At 34.9% G+C, this 18,232-nt stretch overlaps 1 protein-coding gene across 1 annotated transcript; it reads right to left on the reverse strand.

Moving 5' to 3' along the window:
- Positions 1 to 4,743: 4,743 nt before the first annotated feature.
- On the reverse strand, positions 4,744 to 12,956 carry LOC121418569 (iron-sulfur cluster assembly 2 homolog, mitochondrial-like). The gene is made up of 4 exons (XM_041612502.1): positions 12,763 to 12,956; positions 10,400 to 10,517; positions 7,574 to 7,689; positions 4,744 to 5,788 (listed from the first exon to the last, which is right to left on the reverse strand). The coding sequence occupies exons 1-4, from the start codon at positions 12,840 to 12,842 to the stop codon at positions 5,614 to 5,616; spliced, it is 489 nt and encodes a 162-aa protein (XP_041468436.1). The 5' UTR covers positions 12,843 to 12,956; the 3' UTR covers positions 4,744 to 5,613.
- Positions 12,957 to 18,232: the final 5,276 nt, after the last annotated feature.

The raw sequence follows: 18,232 nt of genomic DNA on the forward strand, positions 1-18,232 counted from the left end.
GCTTGAAAGTTAAGTGACAGAATTGACAATTTAGTTTTAATGACTGATCTTACAAAATTCATATCTCCTCTTCAACTGCTTATTTCCTATGAATTATTTCCCTTTAACCCTCCCCAAATTATGCTTTATTTCAATTGCACTCAAATTACTCAATCACCAATCCATCCATCCATCCATTCATCCATCCATCCATCCACCCATCCATCCATTCATTCATCCATTCATTCATTCATTCATTTATTCATTCACTCATTCATTCATCCATTGATACTTAGCATATTTATTCATCTATTTTTTTATTTATTCATATACCACGTAACTTATTCATTTATTTATTTATATACATGAATCTATCTATGTAATCTATTCATTTATTAAATCTTTACTTACTGTATGTATTAACTAATTTTATTTATCCAACTCATCTTGTTGTTTATCATTTCTTTTATTTAACTATATCTATTCTATATTTTATCCTTCACTTAATTTGACTTTAAAAAATCAATTCTGAAACACAAAGAGTGGTTTAAATATAATTAACTTTAATATTTTATTTACAGTTCTACATCTGGAAACAGCTGGTTTGTTAACACAGAAGTTTGCCAAGTTTTAATTCATTAAATTTCCATCATAAAAATACAATTATTTCTTGACTGACCACTATATTAATTATCATAAACAATACCAAACTGCAAGAAAAATATTTTCAAGATTAAAAGAATTCCACCCAAAGGTAAGAAATTCACTATTTTTTTTTCTTTTTTTTGGGGGGGTTAATAAATTCACATCGGCTATATTTATTTGTTTCCTCACACATAATGATTTGTAATAATAATAGGTAATATCATCTTTAATAATCAATGCATTCAACATTAGTGGTAGTCAAATTTATCTAAGCCACTTACCAAAAAAAGGGAGAAATCCTTCCTTTGTTTACATTTTTAAAAATCCAGTAACAACCTATACTACCAATTCGATGGATTATCATTATTGATTTAATGATACCACAATCATTGCATATGTTCTGGCAAGTATTATGTTAAATGTCCATCAGTACATTTCATCCCCATACTGAAAAGTATATTAACGGTATGATTAAGTTGTAGTCATATTGACATTTCATTTGCCTTCAAACTTCACATTTAAAAACCTGGGGGTGTTTCACAAATATTTAAGTATGACTTAAGTCGCACTTAAATGCCGATGCGTACATGATAATGCAACGCGCGAGTTTATTGATATATACGCAGTAGTGTGCATCCTCATGGCACGATCTAACCAATGCGGTCAAGCCTTTCATACCGTACGCAACTCGGCATTTAATTGCGACTCAAAGTCATACTTAAATCTTTGTGAAACACCCCCCGTTATCATGAAATATCAAGCTCTTAAGCCAATGACTGGTTTAAAAAAATGAGTAATAATATGAACTAATTGAGTACTACTAACCAATGTTAAGTAGAAAAAAAGTTGACTATATAGTTGAACATTACAGTCCAAAGATATTTAAGTTTGGCATATAGTCAGGTCCAGATTTGAGAAAAGTAGACTGCCTTAGGCAAATCGTGTTAATGCTGAATTGAGAAGTGCTTTAACATAATTTGAGGGCGCTGAGTCCAAATTTGCTGTTTGCCAACCTTGATTTTGATGTTAAAATCCTCAAATTGGCAAAAACAAAATGGCCGCCATTCTACACCCATTTTTACTCTATTCTGACCCCCAAAACTTGTAACGAAAATGTTTGTCAACGGTTTTTGGTACTATTTGATCTCAAAAATAACATACTTAAAATCCACCAAAATCCGTATCCGGGAAAGTGGTTATTTTCAAAATGGCATCTAAGATGGCCGCCATTAACTGAAAATTAAAATAACCGGCACTTTATCTACCCTAGACACCTTTTTCGGTGCATATATGTATTCAATGGTGGAGGGCGAAAAAGTAAAGAGTGAACATAAGCACTCCAGGGTACCTGAAAATCCAAGATTGCGTAAAAATGGCTGCCATGACCTAAAAATTCATAATAACAAATATTCATCTTTTACGTATTTTAGTGTCTTTTATTTGGGTTGTATTCATTGGTGATTTCAAGGGTCAAGAAGTAAACCGGACAAGTTACAAGGACAGTCAACAGTCCACTATGTCCAAAAATCCAAGATGGCTTTCAAAATTGGAGTCTAAAATAGCTGTTATCTAAATACCCCCAAACCCGACATAGTTTGTTTAATACCTGCCTTGGGCAAATGATGTTGGTGTCTAACCCATGGTTTAATGGGTCAAGAAATACGTTGGGACAAGTAAAAAAAAAACATGGTCCTCCATGTCCAAAATCCAGGATGGTTTGCAAAAATGGAGTATAAAATGTCTGTCGTTAATTACAAACCGACACAGTTTGTTTAATAACCGCCTGGAGAATATGATTTTTTAGTATAACACATGGTTTAAAGGGTCAAGTATTAGATTGGGACAAGTTACAAGGACAGTTAGTGGTTCCATTCTGTCCAAAAATCCATAATGGCTTCCAAAAATGGAGTCTATATAGGCCGTTCTCACCGAAAAACTGACATAGTTTGTTTAGTATCAGCCCGGGGTATATGATTTTGGTGTTTAACCCATGGTTTAAAGGGTCAAGTAATAAATAAGGACAAGTTACAAGGACAGTCAGAGGTCCAGCATGTCCAAGAATCCAAAAAGGCTTCCAAAATTGGAGTCTAAAATGGCTATTGTTAACTAAAAACTGTCATAGTTTGTTTAATATCCGCCTAGGGCATATGATTACATGTATCTTGTATAACCCTTGGTTTAAATGGTCAAGTAATACATTAGGATAAGTTACAAGGGCAATCAATGGTCCTGTATGTCTAAAAATCCAAGATGGCTTCCAATTAAGGAGTCTAAAATGGCTACTGATACTCAAAAATTGACATAATCTATTTAAAATCCACTTGGGAAATATGATGTTGATGTCTACACTATGGTTTCAAGGGCTGAATAATACTTTTGGATTAGTTACAATGGTATGAAGCGGTCCATTTTGCCTATTATTTAAAGTTGGCTTTCAAAGTGAGTCTTAAAATACTTCCATCAGCTAAACATATAGTCATAATTAGGTGAACAAAATCTTCACTACATGTATTGTGGTTTGAAGGCTGAAATAATAAATCGGAACAAATATAAAAGATGGTCAGTTTCCTTTTCGTCGTAAAAAGTCCAAAGCGACTTCTAAAATTGCGTGAAAATGACTGCAATTGCCTAATCATGAAACCATAGGATAGTCCTTAGCACAAAAATGACGTGTCATGAAATACTTATCAGTGAATTATGGAAATTTTTAGGTGAAATTGTACCTTATTTTTTAAAGTTTGTTTTCGGATGTTTACTTATTGTTGCACCACCACCTAATTATGTCACTAATTCTTGTCAAACATAATTTCATGAGTCTTAGAAACCGAGACACCAAAATAGTAGCACTAGATGAGATATAAAGTATTGTCATTTTTGTAACAATGGTGGCCAATTTGAATGTAATTTTTGGAGCGTTCTTCAATTTTTTGACAAAGTGGACAACAGTGGTTCCCTGTAATCTGTCTTCACCTATATCATATGACCCTTGAAATCATGAGAAAGGCACAAAAATGTTTTTACATTGTAGATAGATAGTATATGAACTTTGCAGCCAGATTTTTAAGAAATAGCAACTATTTTTAAGCCATCATTATTTTTTTTTTTTGGGGGGGGGGCAAAACTGCACCACTGATAAACCTTGAAATTTTTCCAATGTAATTTTTCCCTTTGGAATCATGATTTTTGTTTTATTGTAGGTAGACCCCAAAGTTATTTCTACCACGTGGATATTATATGAATTTGGACCATTTCAAAGTTACAACGTCCATTATAGACGCCATTTTGGAAGGTAATCTTGAATTCTCTGACACACTCACTATCTTGTAAACATGTCCTGATTCATTATTTGCCTTGAAAGCTTTTTATGATTTTGATTTTGAGGATATTCTTTATTTTTGGAGTTGATAGTACAACGACTGCCGTTGTGGACGCTATGTTGAATTTCCCGGGAACCTTGACAAAGTTTTGTGACTATAACCTGTGTCAATAGACTTTGTTTAATCCTAACATGCCTACGTTTCATGAAATAGACATCTAAACCCTAAAAATTATGAAATTTCAAAAACTTAACCGCGGTTAAGATTTGTTGTTGACTTCGCCGCCGCCGTCGGAAAAGCGACGTCCATGTCTTGCTTCTGCTATGCAGGCAAGGAAAAAATGGCGGGCACGTTAAAAATATCCAATGAGAATATGCCAGCATTGCCCCCAAATTATCAAACTATTTGCCATATTATTTATCAAGTCAGCAGCAGTGAATCATGGCAGCCATCTTGGAATTAAAGATGGCTGACGAATCAATCGGACACATTGTGTTTGCAACCCTGGGTATCAAAAATAACGCATAGATCCCAAATTTTTAAATACAATCACCCATAAAAATCGTTTAATATGGGAAACTGCATTAAAAATGCCGCCATTTTGTTTTTTGCCGATTTGAGGGTGAAAACGTCGGAATCAAGTTTGGCAAACAGCATTTTTGGGTTCAGCACCCCTGAATTACCTTAAAACAATTGATAAATCAGCATTAACACAAAATGCCTAAAGCACTTTTTCTGAGCACATTTTTTAAAATCTGGACCTGACTAATAAAGATTACAATGATCATTACATGCACATGCACATGTACATGTACATAAGCAACAGGATAATTGCCAACATCAGGTCATATTGCCTGCAAATAAAAAGTAAAAAAATATACAATGAATGCCATTAAAGATAAGAACAGCAAAAACCGGGGGTGAGCCTCTATTCATGAGTATCCCTGATACTATAGTAGTAGAAGAATTCAAGGCAATAAGCAATTGCATGCTTATTGCATGCTCAACAAACATAAGATAGAAGGCAGGTAAAATGAACAAAATGTTAGTTTTTTGTATTATTTTTAGGGGCTACTTTCAAATCTGCATTAGATATAATAACACTGCAGTGCATTGGGATTTTCAGGGCTATTTTTTTTATCATTTCCAGGGCTAAATCACCCAGAGACTCCATGCAATTTTTTCTCCTTGTACAAGTAACTGATATCTTTAAGTCTCCTTTATCTACATTGCACAAATATTGATCTAGTGTCTAAATATTTCACTTAAAAATACAACTTCATTCTTCATTGCTGCACACAACATTTTTAAATTGAACTTCATGGTGGGTTTTCAAATGTTTCACAGTTCACTGTGGAGATGACATCACATCAAAACTGAATAGGAAATGGGTTAAACCACATTTTCTGATGAATGCAGGTAAGCCGACATGCAGGGCAATCTAGCCTGTTGGATTATGTACAGTGTATAGTGGATCACATGAATCAGAACAAGTTCTAGGAGCACAGACAGAACGTGGCGGGCAGTGGTGATTTCCAAGAAACCATTACTCTCAATGCTATGGATCCCATTCACACATTAATATATTAGATGATAACAATCCATTGTGATCCTAATTTCTTGAAGACATCACACTGAAATCCTTCCAACAGTTTATTGGGGGGGGGGGTTGTCAGAGTTTGAAAGAGAACGAAGCGCCGCAGGAACAGCCCATCTCTGCTCCAGGATTATCCATCACCCTAAAGGCCGACCTGATGAGCTCTTCATGGTAGTCTATGGTTGAACCCTTGATGTATTCTAATGATACATCATCCACTACTACCTTAGCACCGTCTCTCTCAAACACCCTACATAGAAACAAATGCCATTATGATCTCATTACACATCTACATGTAGAAGGCATACCTGGGTTCCATCTTACAAAGAGTTGTGATTGATCCAATCAACCTCAACTACAGGTAACTCCACCTACAAAAAGTATATGTAAGTATAATCTTTTGGGGATGACAGATTTCTGTTCAAATTAGGAGAAATTCGACGTACAAGAGATACATGTACATAAAACAAATGATTTCGCATTATCTGGTCTAAAAAAAAATTGCTTGACTTGGGTTATGATTACTTGACTTATGATAGGTTGACTTTATAGGCAGAGTTACCTGTATATGGAAATCAATCAGTGTTATAATTTTTCCTAATTGAAATTTACACAATGTCCTTTTCATTTTGCAAACAAAGAGGACCATAGTACTGAATTGTTAAAAAAAAAAAAAAAAATATATTGAATATATTAATATACAATGTACATCATATCGAGAAAAGTTTGAACAAACATGCATTTTATATGTTGACACTACTGGCTTTCCTTAGTTGTGGTTGATTGGATCAATCACAGCTCTTTGTAAAACATGGCCCTGAAGGCAAGTATACCATAGTCAATCCATTGCCATATAACTGACATAGCATTTTGACTTATAGACGTAGACAAACACACATCATATAGAATAAAATCTAAACAATGATTTGGCTTATTTCCAATTAGCTGTGTAAAGAAAAAGCTAAAAGACCTGCATGGATACAATGTACATTTCATTTAACAAGTCAATATAATGATGATCAATTTCCATGAATTTATTTACTGTTTTCGAAGATAATATTTTCAAGTTTAATTTTGTCAAGAGACAACTTACAAATTCAATTTATCTCATACATGTAGAAAAAGGCACATACAGTGTACAGGCTGTATATGGAACAGTAAGTAACTGCAAATTTATTTAGCCCAGTGCACCTTTATTTCTTTAATATATACAGCCTGTATTGGATTGCTTTGAATTCTACACAAATATCATGTTTCATGTTTATTACACATGACCAACAAATTGGTTTATAGATACCATGAATTATTACATAATAATCCACAAACATCTGAATATCTAAACCCTTAGCGTGCCACATACACATTTTCTGGCAATTTTATGTATCTATGCAATCGTAATAATTAATTTTCTCTTTAATGCTGGTGGTACAAGCGTCGCAAACAAAACAACAATGATTCTTGAATGTTGTATGTGGATTAATTTCCAGTTATTTATACATGTACCAAGCAAGGCTTTTCCATAATTTTCTAAAAAGACTAGAGAAAATCCATGATTTTTCAATACAAATTAATGTGGAATGTTAAGATTGCTTGCCTCAGTTGCCTGCATGCAATATTATACATGCACCTGTCCTTTGCAATTTAAATTACCATATCATAAGAGAGAGAAAAAAAAATAGTGCATTATTGTTACAATATTCAACTCTGCAAGGCCATTACATAATTCAAATGTGCGAAATAGATAATGAGTGCAACTGTAGTCATAAAGAGGTACATGTAAGTCACATTTGTTAAACCGAATGCATTGCTGTTGTCAGAGAAAGTGGTTTGTATATAATGATAATAATATTGGATTTCTTTTGTGGTATATGACCAGATATATTATACTCAAACTGATAAATGTAAATAACCATCTGATATACCACTCAAATTTATGCATCCACTTTTCAACATATATTTTAGTTTTTACTGAGTTTTCGCATACACACTGATCTTCAATATATGATTCAAAACATGTCTTGAGTAATAATCTTACCTATCATCATCTGTCATTTCAGAATCCAATTCAAATTTGTACTGAAAACCAGAACATCCTCCTCCTTCAACAAGGATCCTCAGAAACTTGTTGTCCTCTCCAAGCTTGTGCAATTGCTGAAAATGGAATGACAAAGCATATCAAGTTCAAATTCATTGTATTCACATCCATGAAATTAGAATCACATTGAATATCAATGAACAAGTCTACATGTACATGGAACAAGTGTCAAATTTACTGTTGGAATAGCTGTGGAGGAGATACATGTATCTGAATAATTCAAACATTCATATTTCATGTTATATCCTACATAGATACATGTGACCGAATATATTTCAACTATGATGTTGCGTGACGTCAGACCTCAATATATTTTGGATATATCGAGGTCTGACGTCATTATTTCACAAAACTGGATATTTAGCTAAACTCTCGGGCGCACCGGCAAGCGCGCTCTCTCTATCGGGCAAGTCCTGTGATGCCTCGCCGCAGGCACTAATCTGCGTTCCGCTGAGCGCGGTGGCTCGGAGAAAAGGAGGTAATTCAACGCAAGTAACCGGACTTTGCAAGCTCAGTGCATAGATTTTGGTAATAAAATATTAAAAGTAGGATATTATAAAACAAATATATCAGGCGTTTCATTCGAAAGCATAGTGGAAATTATCAATCCTCGGTTGGACTGGCAAAACTAGTAGTAGTAGGAAAAATAGTAATTGCCAGACCAACCTCGGATAAATAATTCCACTATACTTTCTCAAAGCCTGATGTATTTGTTTACTATTTTGCAGGTGATATTCTGATTCCCAGTGCAGTGAAGGAACATGACTAACATGTATGCCTGAATAACATGCTGCAATGTGATATTATATTCCTGTGTGGTACTTTTATCAGACCATTAGTGTTGGTGATTTGCTTTTAAGTGAGCTATAGCACTTTCTTGGGAATTCAATATGAATATAAATATTTTGCCAAAACTATTAAGATATACTGTGACTATCATCACATTTCTTTTTAAAAAAGTGTAGAAAGTGACTAGTTCATATTGGTAAAAATATTCCAACAGTTTGGATAGGTTAATGGGCATGGTTACATTCACAATACTGAAATTGAATTTCATTCATTAGCTCTAAATATCCTGAAAGTTACAAGTGGGAATCATGATGCTACAAGGCGCAGCATTAACAAATCTTTTCTATAAAAGGCTTACAGTGCCTACAAATAAAATGAGTTTTACAATCCATTGAGTAGATTCTTCTCATCTCACCAAACTTTAGTATTCTCTTGGTCATTCAACATCTATATCCACTTTCATTTGAAACCAATTTCACTTCTGATTTTGAAAAATTCACATACCAGCTAAAATCCTGATCACAAGGCAGCAAATATTTGTTGTATTGATATACATATTTCAACAAAATAACCACAAAATGGAATTCCATATTGAGGTTGGGGGGTGCAGTCATTATCCATATTGCCTGCTTCCCACCAATACTCTGTTGTCAATTCCAGAACTTGCACCCTAAACAGCATGACACATGGAATAACAACCCAAAGTGATGCAAACCTGGAATTCCCTAACTTGATAAAAGTGAACAGTTAACATGATACCAGTACTCTCTCTGCTAAAGTGTCCTCATCATGTAATGTACAATACCCAACTCAAGAGATGCTAAAGTAAAATATATGATAAATACATAATAATTTTTGTTCCAATGAAAAACGTTTAACACCACCTCTAACTGGTGTCCTCCAGCATCTCTAGGAAATGAGGGCAACAGGTGATTTCAACCTCATGACAGCCAAAAAATCGCCGCCCCTAAAATTCTAAAAATTGAATGCTCTGGGGGATCATCTTTTCTCAAGTCATCCCAAGATCTGCCACACACAAAACAATATTAAAGGATTATCAGAAAAACAATTCAATACAAACAACAGAACACTTAGAAATGCTTTAAAAGCATAAATGCTTATAAAGCATAAATGCTTATAAAGCATAAATGCTTATTAGACACAAAAGAAGCCCTAGAAATTAAAGAAAAAAGCCCCAAAATTCAGTAATTGCCCGATGTGGAAAAAAATATGTAGCCCCCATATATTTCCCATCCAGCATTTAGCAACCCTTAATGGCATGCAAATGCTACCTTAATTTGTAAATGGTGCTGAAAGAGCAGCTTCATTTTTCCAGTTATGATTTTCTGAGAATCCTTTTTTTTTTCTTTTTTGATTTGTCTTTTCAAATTGACAAAATACGGTCAGCTCCCTTTGTCATCAGCATGATATAAATTCTCTAAAGATGCATATTCAGAAAATTTCTTATATTATCAGAATTTCAAGCAGTTAAATTCATAAATTTTGTTCATATACGCATACCCATTCTTGGTCTTCTTTCTATTTTTCTTTCTCTGCATATTAGATAAAGTACAATTACTCAGTACTAAATCAGTAACTGTTGTGCTTGAAAGATTACTTCTATCCGAGATCCATATAACAAGCCATGTAGAGATTGATCCCAGGGAGCAAGACAATTCACGGTTCACATCTTACTAGTTGTAGATCCACTAATTTTATCAACAAAATTATGTCACCAAGATCATCCATAATACTGTCTGTTCCTACTTATCTGGCCACTAAGGCCAATCTGTAAATATATATAGGTTACCTCATGTGGTAATAACGGGTGGCTGATGGACAAGGGACGGAAAGACGCCATTTGATCCCTAAGACTCGCCTTTACCTCCAGTTGGCGAAACAAAAAGTTTCTAGTGGGGTCAGCACTAACAAAGCATAATGTTCACAATACTTTTTCAACAGAGTTAACACTCTCACCTTTACACAGCTATCACTCAATTTGATGTCAGGTTGGTTTGATTCTTTTACTTCGGCTCCTGTCGATTTGAATTGAATCCTAGATACACTGGTTGAGGGTGCTTTCCATTGCTGAATTCTACAAAGAAAATTCATAAAAAAAGGCTCTGTGTGATAAGTCATATTTATTCAAGAGGACATACTTTATGGTCCATACAGTTGCAATTTATTTTTCATTAGTAACTTGGGAATAATTTTTGTATTCACCAGAGCGCTCAAAAACTTAAATTTTGGGCATATTTTTGTGTACGCCCTCTACAGGTGGAAAGTAATATGGCAAGAAAATTTTCTTTTTTTCAATCTCTATTCTTAAATAAGAAAAAAAAATTTAAAGAATCAAATTTACATAAGAGCCAAGTTATATGATGAATAGCTGTATTGGAAACCGACAGCTATGAAAATCAAGCATTTGTCCCATAGAAAAAGAGAAAATAAGCAAAAATTGCCACACATGGAGATGTAACTGAGAACAAGGTTATATCATAACCTAGACAGGAATAACCGTCGTTTCTGGGATTTATTCAACAATTTCTGACATTTTACTATAATCCCCATTCACCGACGGTAGTGTGTTAGTGCTAGCCTGCATGTGTCATCTGGGTCGACAATTCAGGGACGGGTTTTGTACAGATTTTAATTTCTTTTAGATTCTAAATGACATTTTATTTTCTTGAACGAAGGCCCACTATTTTCGTTAGACTCTAATCTTTCTATTGATACTATGTTAGTTCTATAAAATTATAAAATATCGAAAATATATGTTACTGATGAGTTATTCCCCGGGTTATTCCTTTTTTTTTTCTGCCGGAGAGGAAAATATGGCAGCCGTCAACGAGTTGTGCTTTTATCAAGGCTTTCCGATTAAATTTTCGATATCTTGGCCAATCAATGCAAGCGACAAGTTCCGAACGCACGCACATCTACAAGCGCAAAGCAGTGGCACAAATCACGATATATAGCGACTGGTAAATACATCTGTAAGGATGATGACGTCATCCAAGATGGCAACTTACATTAAGATAACGATGTTTCGAACATCGTTTGAAAGGAATTAGCGGTAACTGCGGTCTAAGGTACAATATTTCTGAATTTTAAACATTTTTTCGTAAATATGGATGTGATTTCTTTTTCATAATGTGACATTTTATGTTAAAAAAAACGATCGGAAAATCAAGTTTCTGCCGAATGTTAGATCTAACGTTACTGCTAATACGTTGTCTGTACGTACAGGTTTCCAAGCTCTTCAGTCTATGTATTGGTGAGTGAGCCATTGAATGAGTGTAAAAACTAATGGAACCTGACACTCAGTGACAGTGTAAGAAAAAACAAGCATTAGATCACTTGTTCACTGCTAACACCCTGACTGTGGTGAATCTACAGGTAGAACTATGGTGTGCCAATGCTGTACATAGCACACACTTTAAAAAATCATTAAAATATCACTTTTGTGAACAAAATTACTTATTTTTGCAGAGTTGAAAGTTATGTTTCATTAGTAACATGGGAATAATTTTTTTATTCACCAGAGCGCTCAAAAACTTGAATTTTGAGCATATTTTTGTGTACGCCCTCTGTTGGTGGAAAGTAATATGGCAAGAAAATTTTCATTTTTCAATCTCTATTTTTAATTAAGAAAAAAATAATTTAAAGAATCAAATTGACATAAGAGCCAAGTTATATGATGAATAGCTGTAATGAAAACTGAAAGTGTAAGAAAATCAAGCATTTGTTCCATAGAAAAAGAGAAAATAAGCCAAACATTGCAACCCTTATTTTGCCACACATGGAGATGTAACTGAGAACAAGGTTATATCATAGCCTTGTTCATTGAATGAGTGCATTAGATTAGCCCTAGTCCCAAAGAAAAAGAGATAATAGGCTAAACATTGCCAACCTTATTTCACCACACAGGGAGGAGTAACTATATCATAACCTTGTTTATAGAGTGAGTGCAACAATACAACGCTCACGTCAATGACATTTCTATACCCAGTTGTTGTGTGTCCGGACAGGTTGTGTGTCCGGACGATCAATTTTATAAAGTCATTTGAAAAAATTACAAGCGAAGTTTCATCAATTTTTAGTACAAAATGTTAGGAAATATTATAAAGAACAAAATAGAAGATGATTACAAGTATTAAATCCATATTTTTAATGTAATCCAAAGACAAAGAAGAAGGCTTCAAAAAGATAAACTGTCCGGACACCCGACCCCCCATCCTACTACAGGACCCACACAATAAATAACAGATGGGACTAAGATCTAAATTCTAAATTACAACAACAAATGCATCATCTCTATTCGTATACAAGATATACGGTACCTGTTACGGGTTAGCACTGATGACGAACGTCTACAAGCCCCTGTGAAAGTGCTCATCAATCGGTAACTACATGCAGCCATTTTAAGTCGCTTTCTCGCTCGAGAATTTGATTAAGAATATTCACATTTTGTTCTTGTCATAATTGCATAATACAGCACAACTTCGGCCACAACTTCCGGTTCCTGTAAATTCAGAGACTGGTACCAGAACACAACTTGGAAGGCTATCTTGTACGGGGGGGGGGGGTGCTTCGAATTTTGAGTAGGTCAAGAGCATCGTAACACAAGTAGACCTACTTGGGAATTGTCATCACTTTGCAAGAATAAGAGATGAATTGGGGATATGCATAATCCTCTTTGTACTTTGATTTAAAAGGTAAGCGCACGGGGCTTCCCCTTATTATTCATCATTAATTTATTTTTACAACCTCGCATATCGTAATCATGTTCCCCTTTCAGATTTCTATGCGCTCTAATACACATGCGTACAGATGGGGGGAGGGGGCCATGGACCCCGAAAATTTACCCCCCCCCCCGATAAAAAGAGAAAGAAAAAAAGGGGAAAATGTGATACAATTTCCTGAATAAAAAACGTTAAAATTTTGCTCGCTCACAGTTTTTTCTTTCTTTCATTTTTAAAGAAATTATGCCCCGTTCCCCTTCAAATCTGTTGAGCTCATTACGCTAGTGCTTTATGCAACATGCCAGGAATTCTGATTATTTATTTTCTATTTTCTTTCATAATGATACTAGGCCTATATATCCCGGGCCTATCCTTAGTATATTTTGTTTACCTTGGTAAACTCACCTTGTCTTTTTTGTTTTTGCTTGTGAATAATTATATCAAAGAAAATGATTTGCCATTAAAAAGGGTCTATATTCCACTTATTCCAGTTGATAAGAGAATCTTCGCCTGTGGTAAACTATTAAACCGTTTTTGAAGTACGTTTTGAATACGGTCTAAAACTGCTCATCTGGAACAAACTGCTAGGCTCAGAAGCAATTTTTAATTGCTTTTACCACTGTGTAAAAAAGTGCTCATTTTTGTACTTATTTGGATGTATGTCGATCGCTATTATATGGCGGATGGCTGCACACAATGACACAATGACAATGAAGGATTTTTTTTCTTTTTTTTTAGTTTAGAGGGGGTGGGAGGAGTAAGGGACCAGTAACAATGAGCCAAATTTCGATCGAATTTGTGATAGATTTTGACCATTAAAAAAAATAATATCATATTACACCCTTTTCCTCTTTTCTTTTCCTTTCATTTTTTTATTTTCTCTGATTTTGTTTCTGAGTCGAGAAACATTTGGGATCTATGCCCCCCTAACCCCCCCCCCCTTCCACATGCTGGGTTAGGGTAGCCTAATCTTTAAGCACACTTTATTATTAAAACAAGACTATCTAATCTTGTTACTTCGTTTTGACTGGATATGCGAGCGCTTGGTCGTGGGAAGGGTCATATAGTGTCAATTTTCCAAAAATATGTAATCTGTAAAAAACATGGAAATAAGCATTTCATCCTAATTTCATAATACAGGCCACACCCACCCTATTGAGGATTCATCCTCCCCCCCCCCCCTCCATCGATACCCATGGCAGATTCGAATTTGAAAAGGCATTGTTTTCGTGACATAAAGTAATCCAAATAACTCAAAATTTATGTGTCTTTGAATTATATACCTTTCAGAAAATATGAGTAATTCTAACACTCCGATTAAGTAGATTTATACTCCAATTGAGTAGCTATATTTCAATTCCTAATTAATTTTAAAAATCACGTTAATAGACCCTTAGCAAGGATTTTTTTCAAGAGGTAAGTCAAGGAAATGGACTTTTGATAGTATACTGTTTGGTAGATGAATGGTTAACATTATACTTATACAATATTTAGTATACATGTACAGTATGGGGAGTGCAACGGACGTTGCCTTTGAATTAATTGGAAACATAAACCTAACCGTATAAAGTCAATGGCTATATAAGTCATAGTATTATTCCTAAAGAAACGATTTGTGTCTCAATAATCACGAGGACGAAGCGCGAGCTGAAACAAATGAGATTTAGAAATGAAAATGGCACTTTTTGTAATGAAAGGATCTTCAATAGCTTCTAAAATAGATTATACGAGAGCGAAGAGCAAAGCTGATTTATATATACATACATACATACATATATATATATATATATATATATATATATATATATACAATCTGAATCTGGACACTCTAAGCACTTTTTGTGACCATCAACAGGGTGGGTATTTTATCAGGTCAGTTATGCGAGCGCGAAGCGCGAGCTGATTTTTTTTATATCAGATCTGAATCTGAACATTTTAAGCACTTTTGTCTCGTTATTCTTTTTTTTGCCTTCTTCTTCTCTTCTCTCCCCCTTTTCGACCATGTACGGTACTCATTCATTAATATTTTCCTCTGGATTTTTCAAAGAGGGAACGGGTGCAGGGTCATTTTGACACGGGTTTTTTTTTTCTTCCCCCTTCATTTATATTTCTTCCCTTTACTTCACTCATATAACCTTTAGAGGTTCTCTAAAAGGTTCTAAATTGCCTTAAACAGCAATTTTGGAACATTTTCAGGTTATACAATTTAAAGGGGAAGTTTACCCTGACAAAAAAAAGTATTGTAATAAAAGCAGAAAATACTTTAAAAATATTAGTGACGGTTTAAGGAAAATCCATTAAAAGCTTTATATAAAAAAATTGTGACGTATATGCGAACAGCTCCCCCATACATCGTGTAGTGAAATTAAATGAAATGTAATTTTTCTCGAAATATCGAAAATGTTTTTTATTGTGCCTTCAGTGTATTAACAGACAAATTATTTCACACCCGCTTCTGAAAGAACAAAATATTTAGTCATTATGAACCATTACAAAGTTCAATTTTATGTATCTTATATTGCATAATATATATGGGGCAGCTGCTCGTTTTTTTACGTCACAAATCAAACAATTTAAAATTCTAATAACTTCCTTAATGTTTCATGTGTTGTTTTTTTCTCAAACCTTCACCAATATGTTTTATTTCATTTTCCCTTTATTTCTCGATAAAACTTTTATCAAGGGTGAACCTCCTCTTTAAGGTTCTTGAGTACGTAAATAGCCTTTTTGGAATCCTTTTCTTGTCTCGAGATATCCAAATATGGAACAAAATGGTTCTCATTCGAACAATTTTTTTCCCCAAGAGTGCATGTTTAATTTTCATATTTCCCTTCCACTTCTCATTCTTTTCTCCTTTTTTTTTGGGGGGGGGGGGCAAGGACCGCTCACGCCCGAACATTCTTGATCCACGGCTGTCGAAACAAGGTTCTTTCGCACTCAGAATTCCTATGCACTTCCCTTTCTTTTCATTACTAGACTTCCTGTCTCCTTTGTGGAAAAAATAAGGAAATAAAAAAAAACAATAATAAAAAATTGTTTTGAAGAGCTAAAAGCGCTCAGGGAGCCCTTCATTTATTTTCTCTGTTTTTATTACCAGTCTTTTACTTCTCTTCCTAATTCTGTTCCCTTTCTGTTCCTTCTCTTGTCCCATCGTTTGCCTCTCCTTTTCTCTCTTTTTCGTCACATTATTTACTCTCTCCTTTTCCCCCTTCTATTCCTTATCTTTCTTTCTCTTGTTTCCTACATTTTCTTTCTTCTCCTTGTTTCCCTTCTTTTCCTTCCCTCTCTCTCCCCTTAATTTATTATAATTATTTCCCCTCTCTTTTCCCTTTCTTTCCTTCTCCCCCCTCCTTTCCCCCTTTATTTTCTTTCCCATCACCTGTCTTCTCCTTTTCTTTCTCATTCTCTCTCTTCTCCTCCCCTTTCCATTCTCCCCTTTTGGGGGGGGGTAGGGGAGGCAAGAGCCCGTCCCTCGGCCCCCATGGAGCCGCGCTTGTTCAATACTTACTGTTTTGAAAGATAATTGATAGCACTATAATGGGAATAGTTTCATTACGCCATCAGATTCAGTAAGCAAGACAACCGAAATTACCGAATCAATTGGTCTCTTCCTAAATATTTTAATGTCGAAATCATAGGAAGTATTGTTTCTACGCTAGTTTCGCTCGTTCTGAAAATTAAAGACGTGAAAGTTTCAGGACAACATGGCTCTGGGAAGCGGGGGTTCTGTGGGTGCTGAAGTACCCTCAAGACTTTTCTGGGGGTGCTACTTATTTTGGTTAATTCATCATAGGCTACACCACTTGAAAACCAGCTATATGCTAAGCAGCTAAAATATAGAAATTTGACCAAATGACCTTCATTTTGGTGTGAAAATATCACTTTTGTTGTGCTTGTTATTTCCCTCAAAACCAGCACTCGCTTCCGGTCAGGAAACGATATACAACAAATTAGTAATGAAAATAAAGTTGAGGGTTGCAAGGGAAAGAAATGAGCGAGTATAAAATTCAAATTTCATGTTAAACATGAACATTGAAATCAGTTATGAGACTATTTGAAAAAAAGAATATTTTGTTCTTCTTGTATCTCATAACATTGACAATTTCTTTAATGACCGTTATGAAATTTGAATTTTATACTCGCTCATTTCTTTCCCTTGCAACCCTCAACTTAACTTTTGTAACATGAAATTTGCACAATACTGATTTAAAATTATTTTTTTTAGCAATGGGGGGGGGTATGCAGTAGCATAATTTACAGATGAAATTATTCAATGTTTTTAATTCTAAGTCACTATTGGAATTATTATTATTTTGTTTACATATTCACAGCATACGATGAATGCATTCACAAGTCGATTCATGTGCAATAACATGGTCTGCAAACTGGGGGAACTAAAAACAAAGCTTGTGGGACACCCCCCCCCCATATAAGTAAACTGTGTAGACAAAAGGAAGACAAAAATATCAAAACAAAGACAAACCAAAATAAACAAGTCCACACCACACAGTCAAACATAAAGCCGGAGAGGTGTGGGGGGGGGGGTGATTGCGGGACTTGTAGTCAGCGGCGTACAGATGGGAGGGGGTGGGGGCTTAGGGGGTTTGCCCCCCACAAAAATTTTCACAACCAAGGAAAAAATGGAAGAGAGAAGAGTGAAATATGACATCATTTTACTGAATATTATGTAATAAAAAATGTCATCTAAGCCCCTCCCCTCCGGTTTCTGCCCGAATGTGTTGATAAATAAAACCCTAAGCAAACAAAATAAATATATAGCAAATAAAAACAAACAAATATAGTTTTACAGAGTATATTGCAGAATGAAGTTATATTTAGCTTTGAACATGCCATTTCAAAGAGGTTATCGCCCTGATCGGTTTATTACCACTTGTTTGAAGGTTCTGGATGGTTTAACCGAGTTTTCAAATTATATTTCAGGGGCCGCGGAACAGTTTTGAAAGTGGGGGCTGAAAAAAAAATCACAATTAGATTGTAATTGTAACTTCTTTTTTTACACGGTTTTAGGAAAAAAACAAGGCCCAGCCCCCCCCGGGGGGGGGGGGGG

The sequence above is a fragment of the Lytechinus variegatus genome, chromosome 7 (assembly GCF_018143015.1).
Source record: "Lytechinus variegatus isolate NC3 chromosome 7, Lvar_3.0, whole genome shotgun sequence".
NCBI classification, from domain to species: domain Eukaryota; kingdom Metazoa; phylum Echinodermata; class Echinoidea; order Temnopleuroida; family Toxopneustidae; genus Lytechinus; species Lytechinus variegatus.

Coding starts and splice junctions, on each gene's coding strand:
- LOC121418569 (XM_041612502.1), bottom strand. CDS start 12,842: ATGGCTGCATGTAGTTACCGATTGATGAGCACTTTCACAGGGGCTTGT. Junction 7,690..10,399: donor TGAGTGATAGCTGTGTAAAG/GTGAGAGTGTTA, acceptor TTCCATTTTCAG/CAATTGCACAAGCTTGGAGA. Junction 5,789..7,573: donor GAAATGACAGATGATGATAG/GTAAGATTATTA, acceptor GTTTCTATGTAG/GGTGTTTGAGAGAGACGGTG.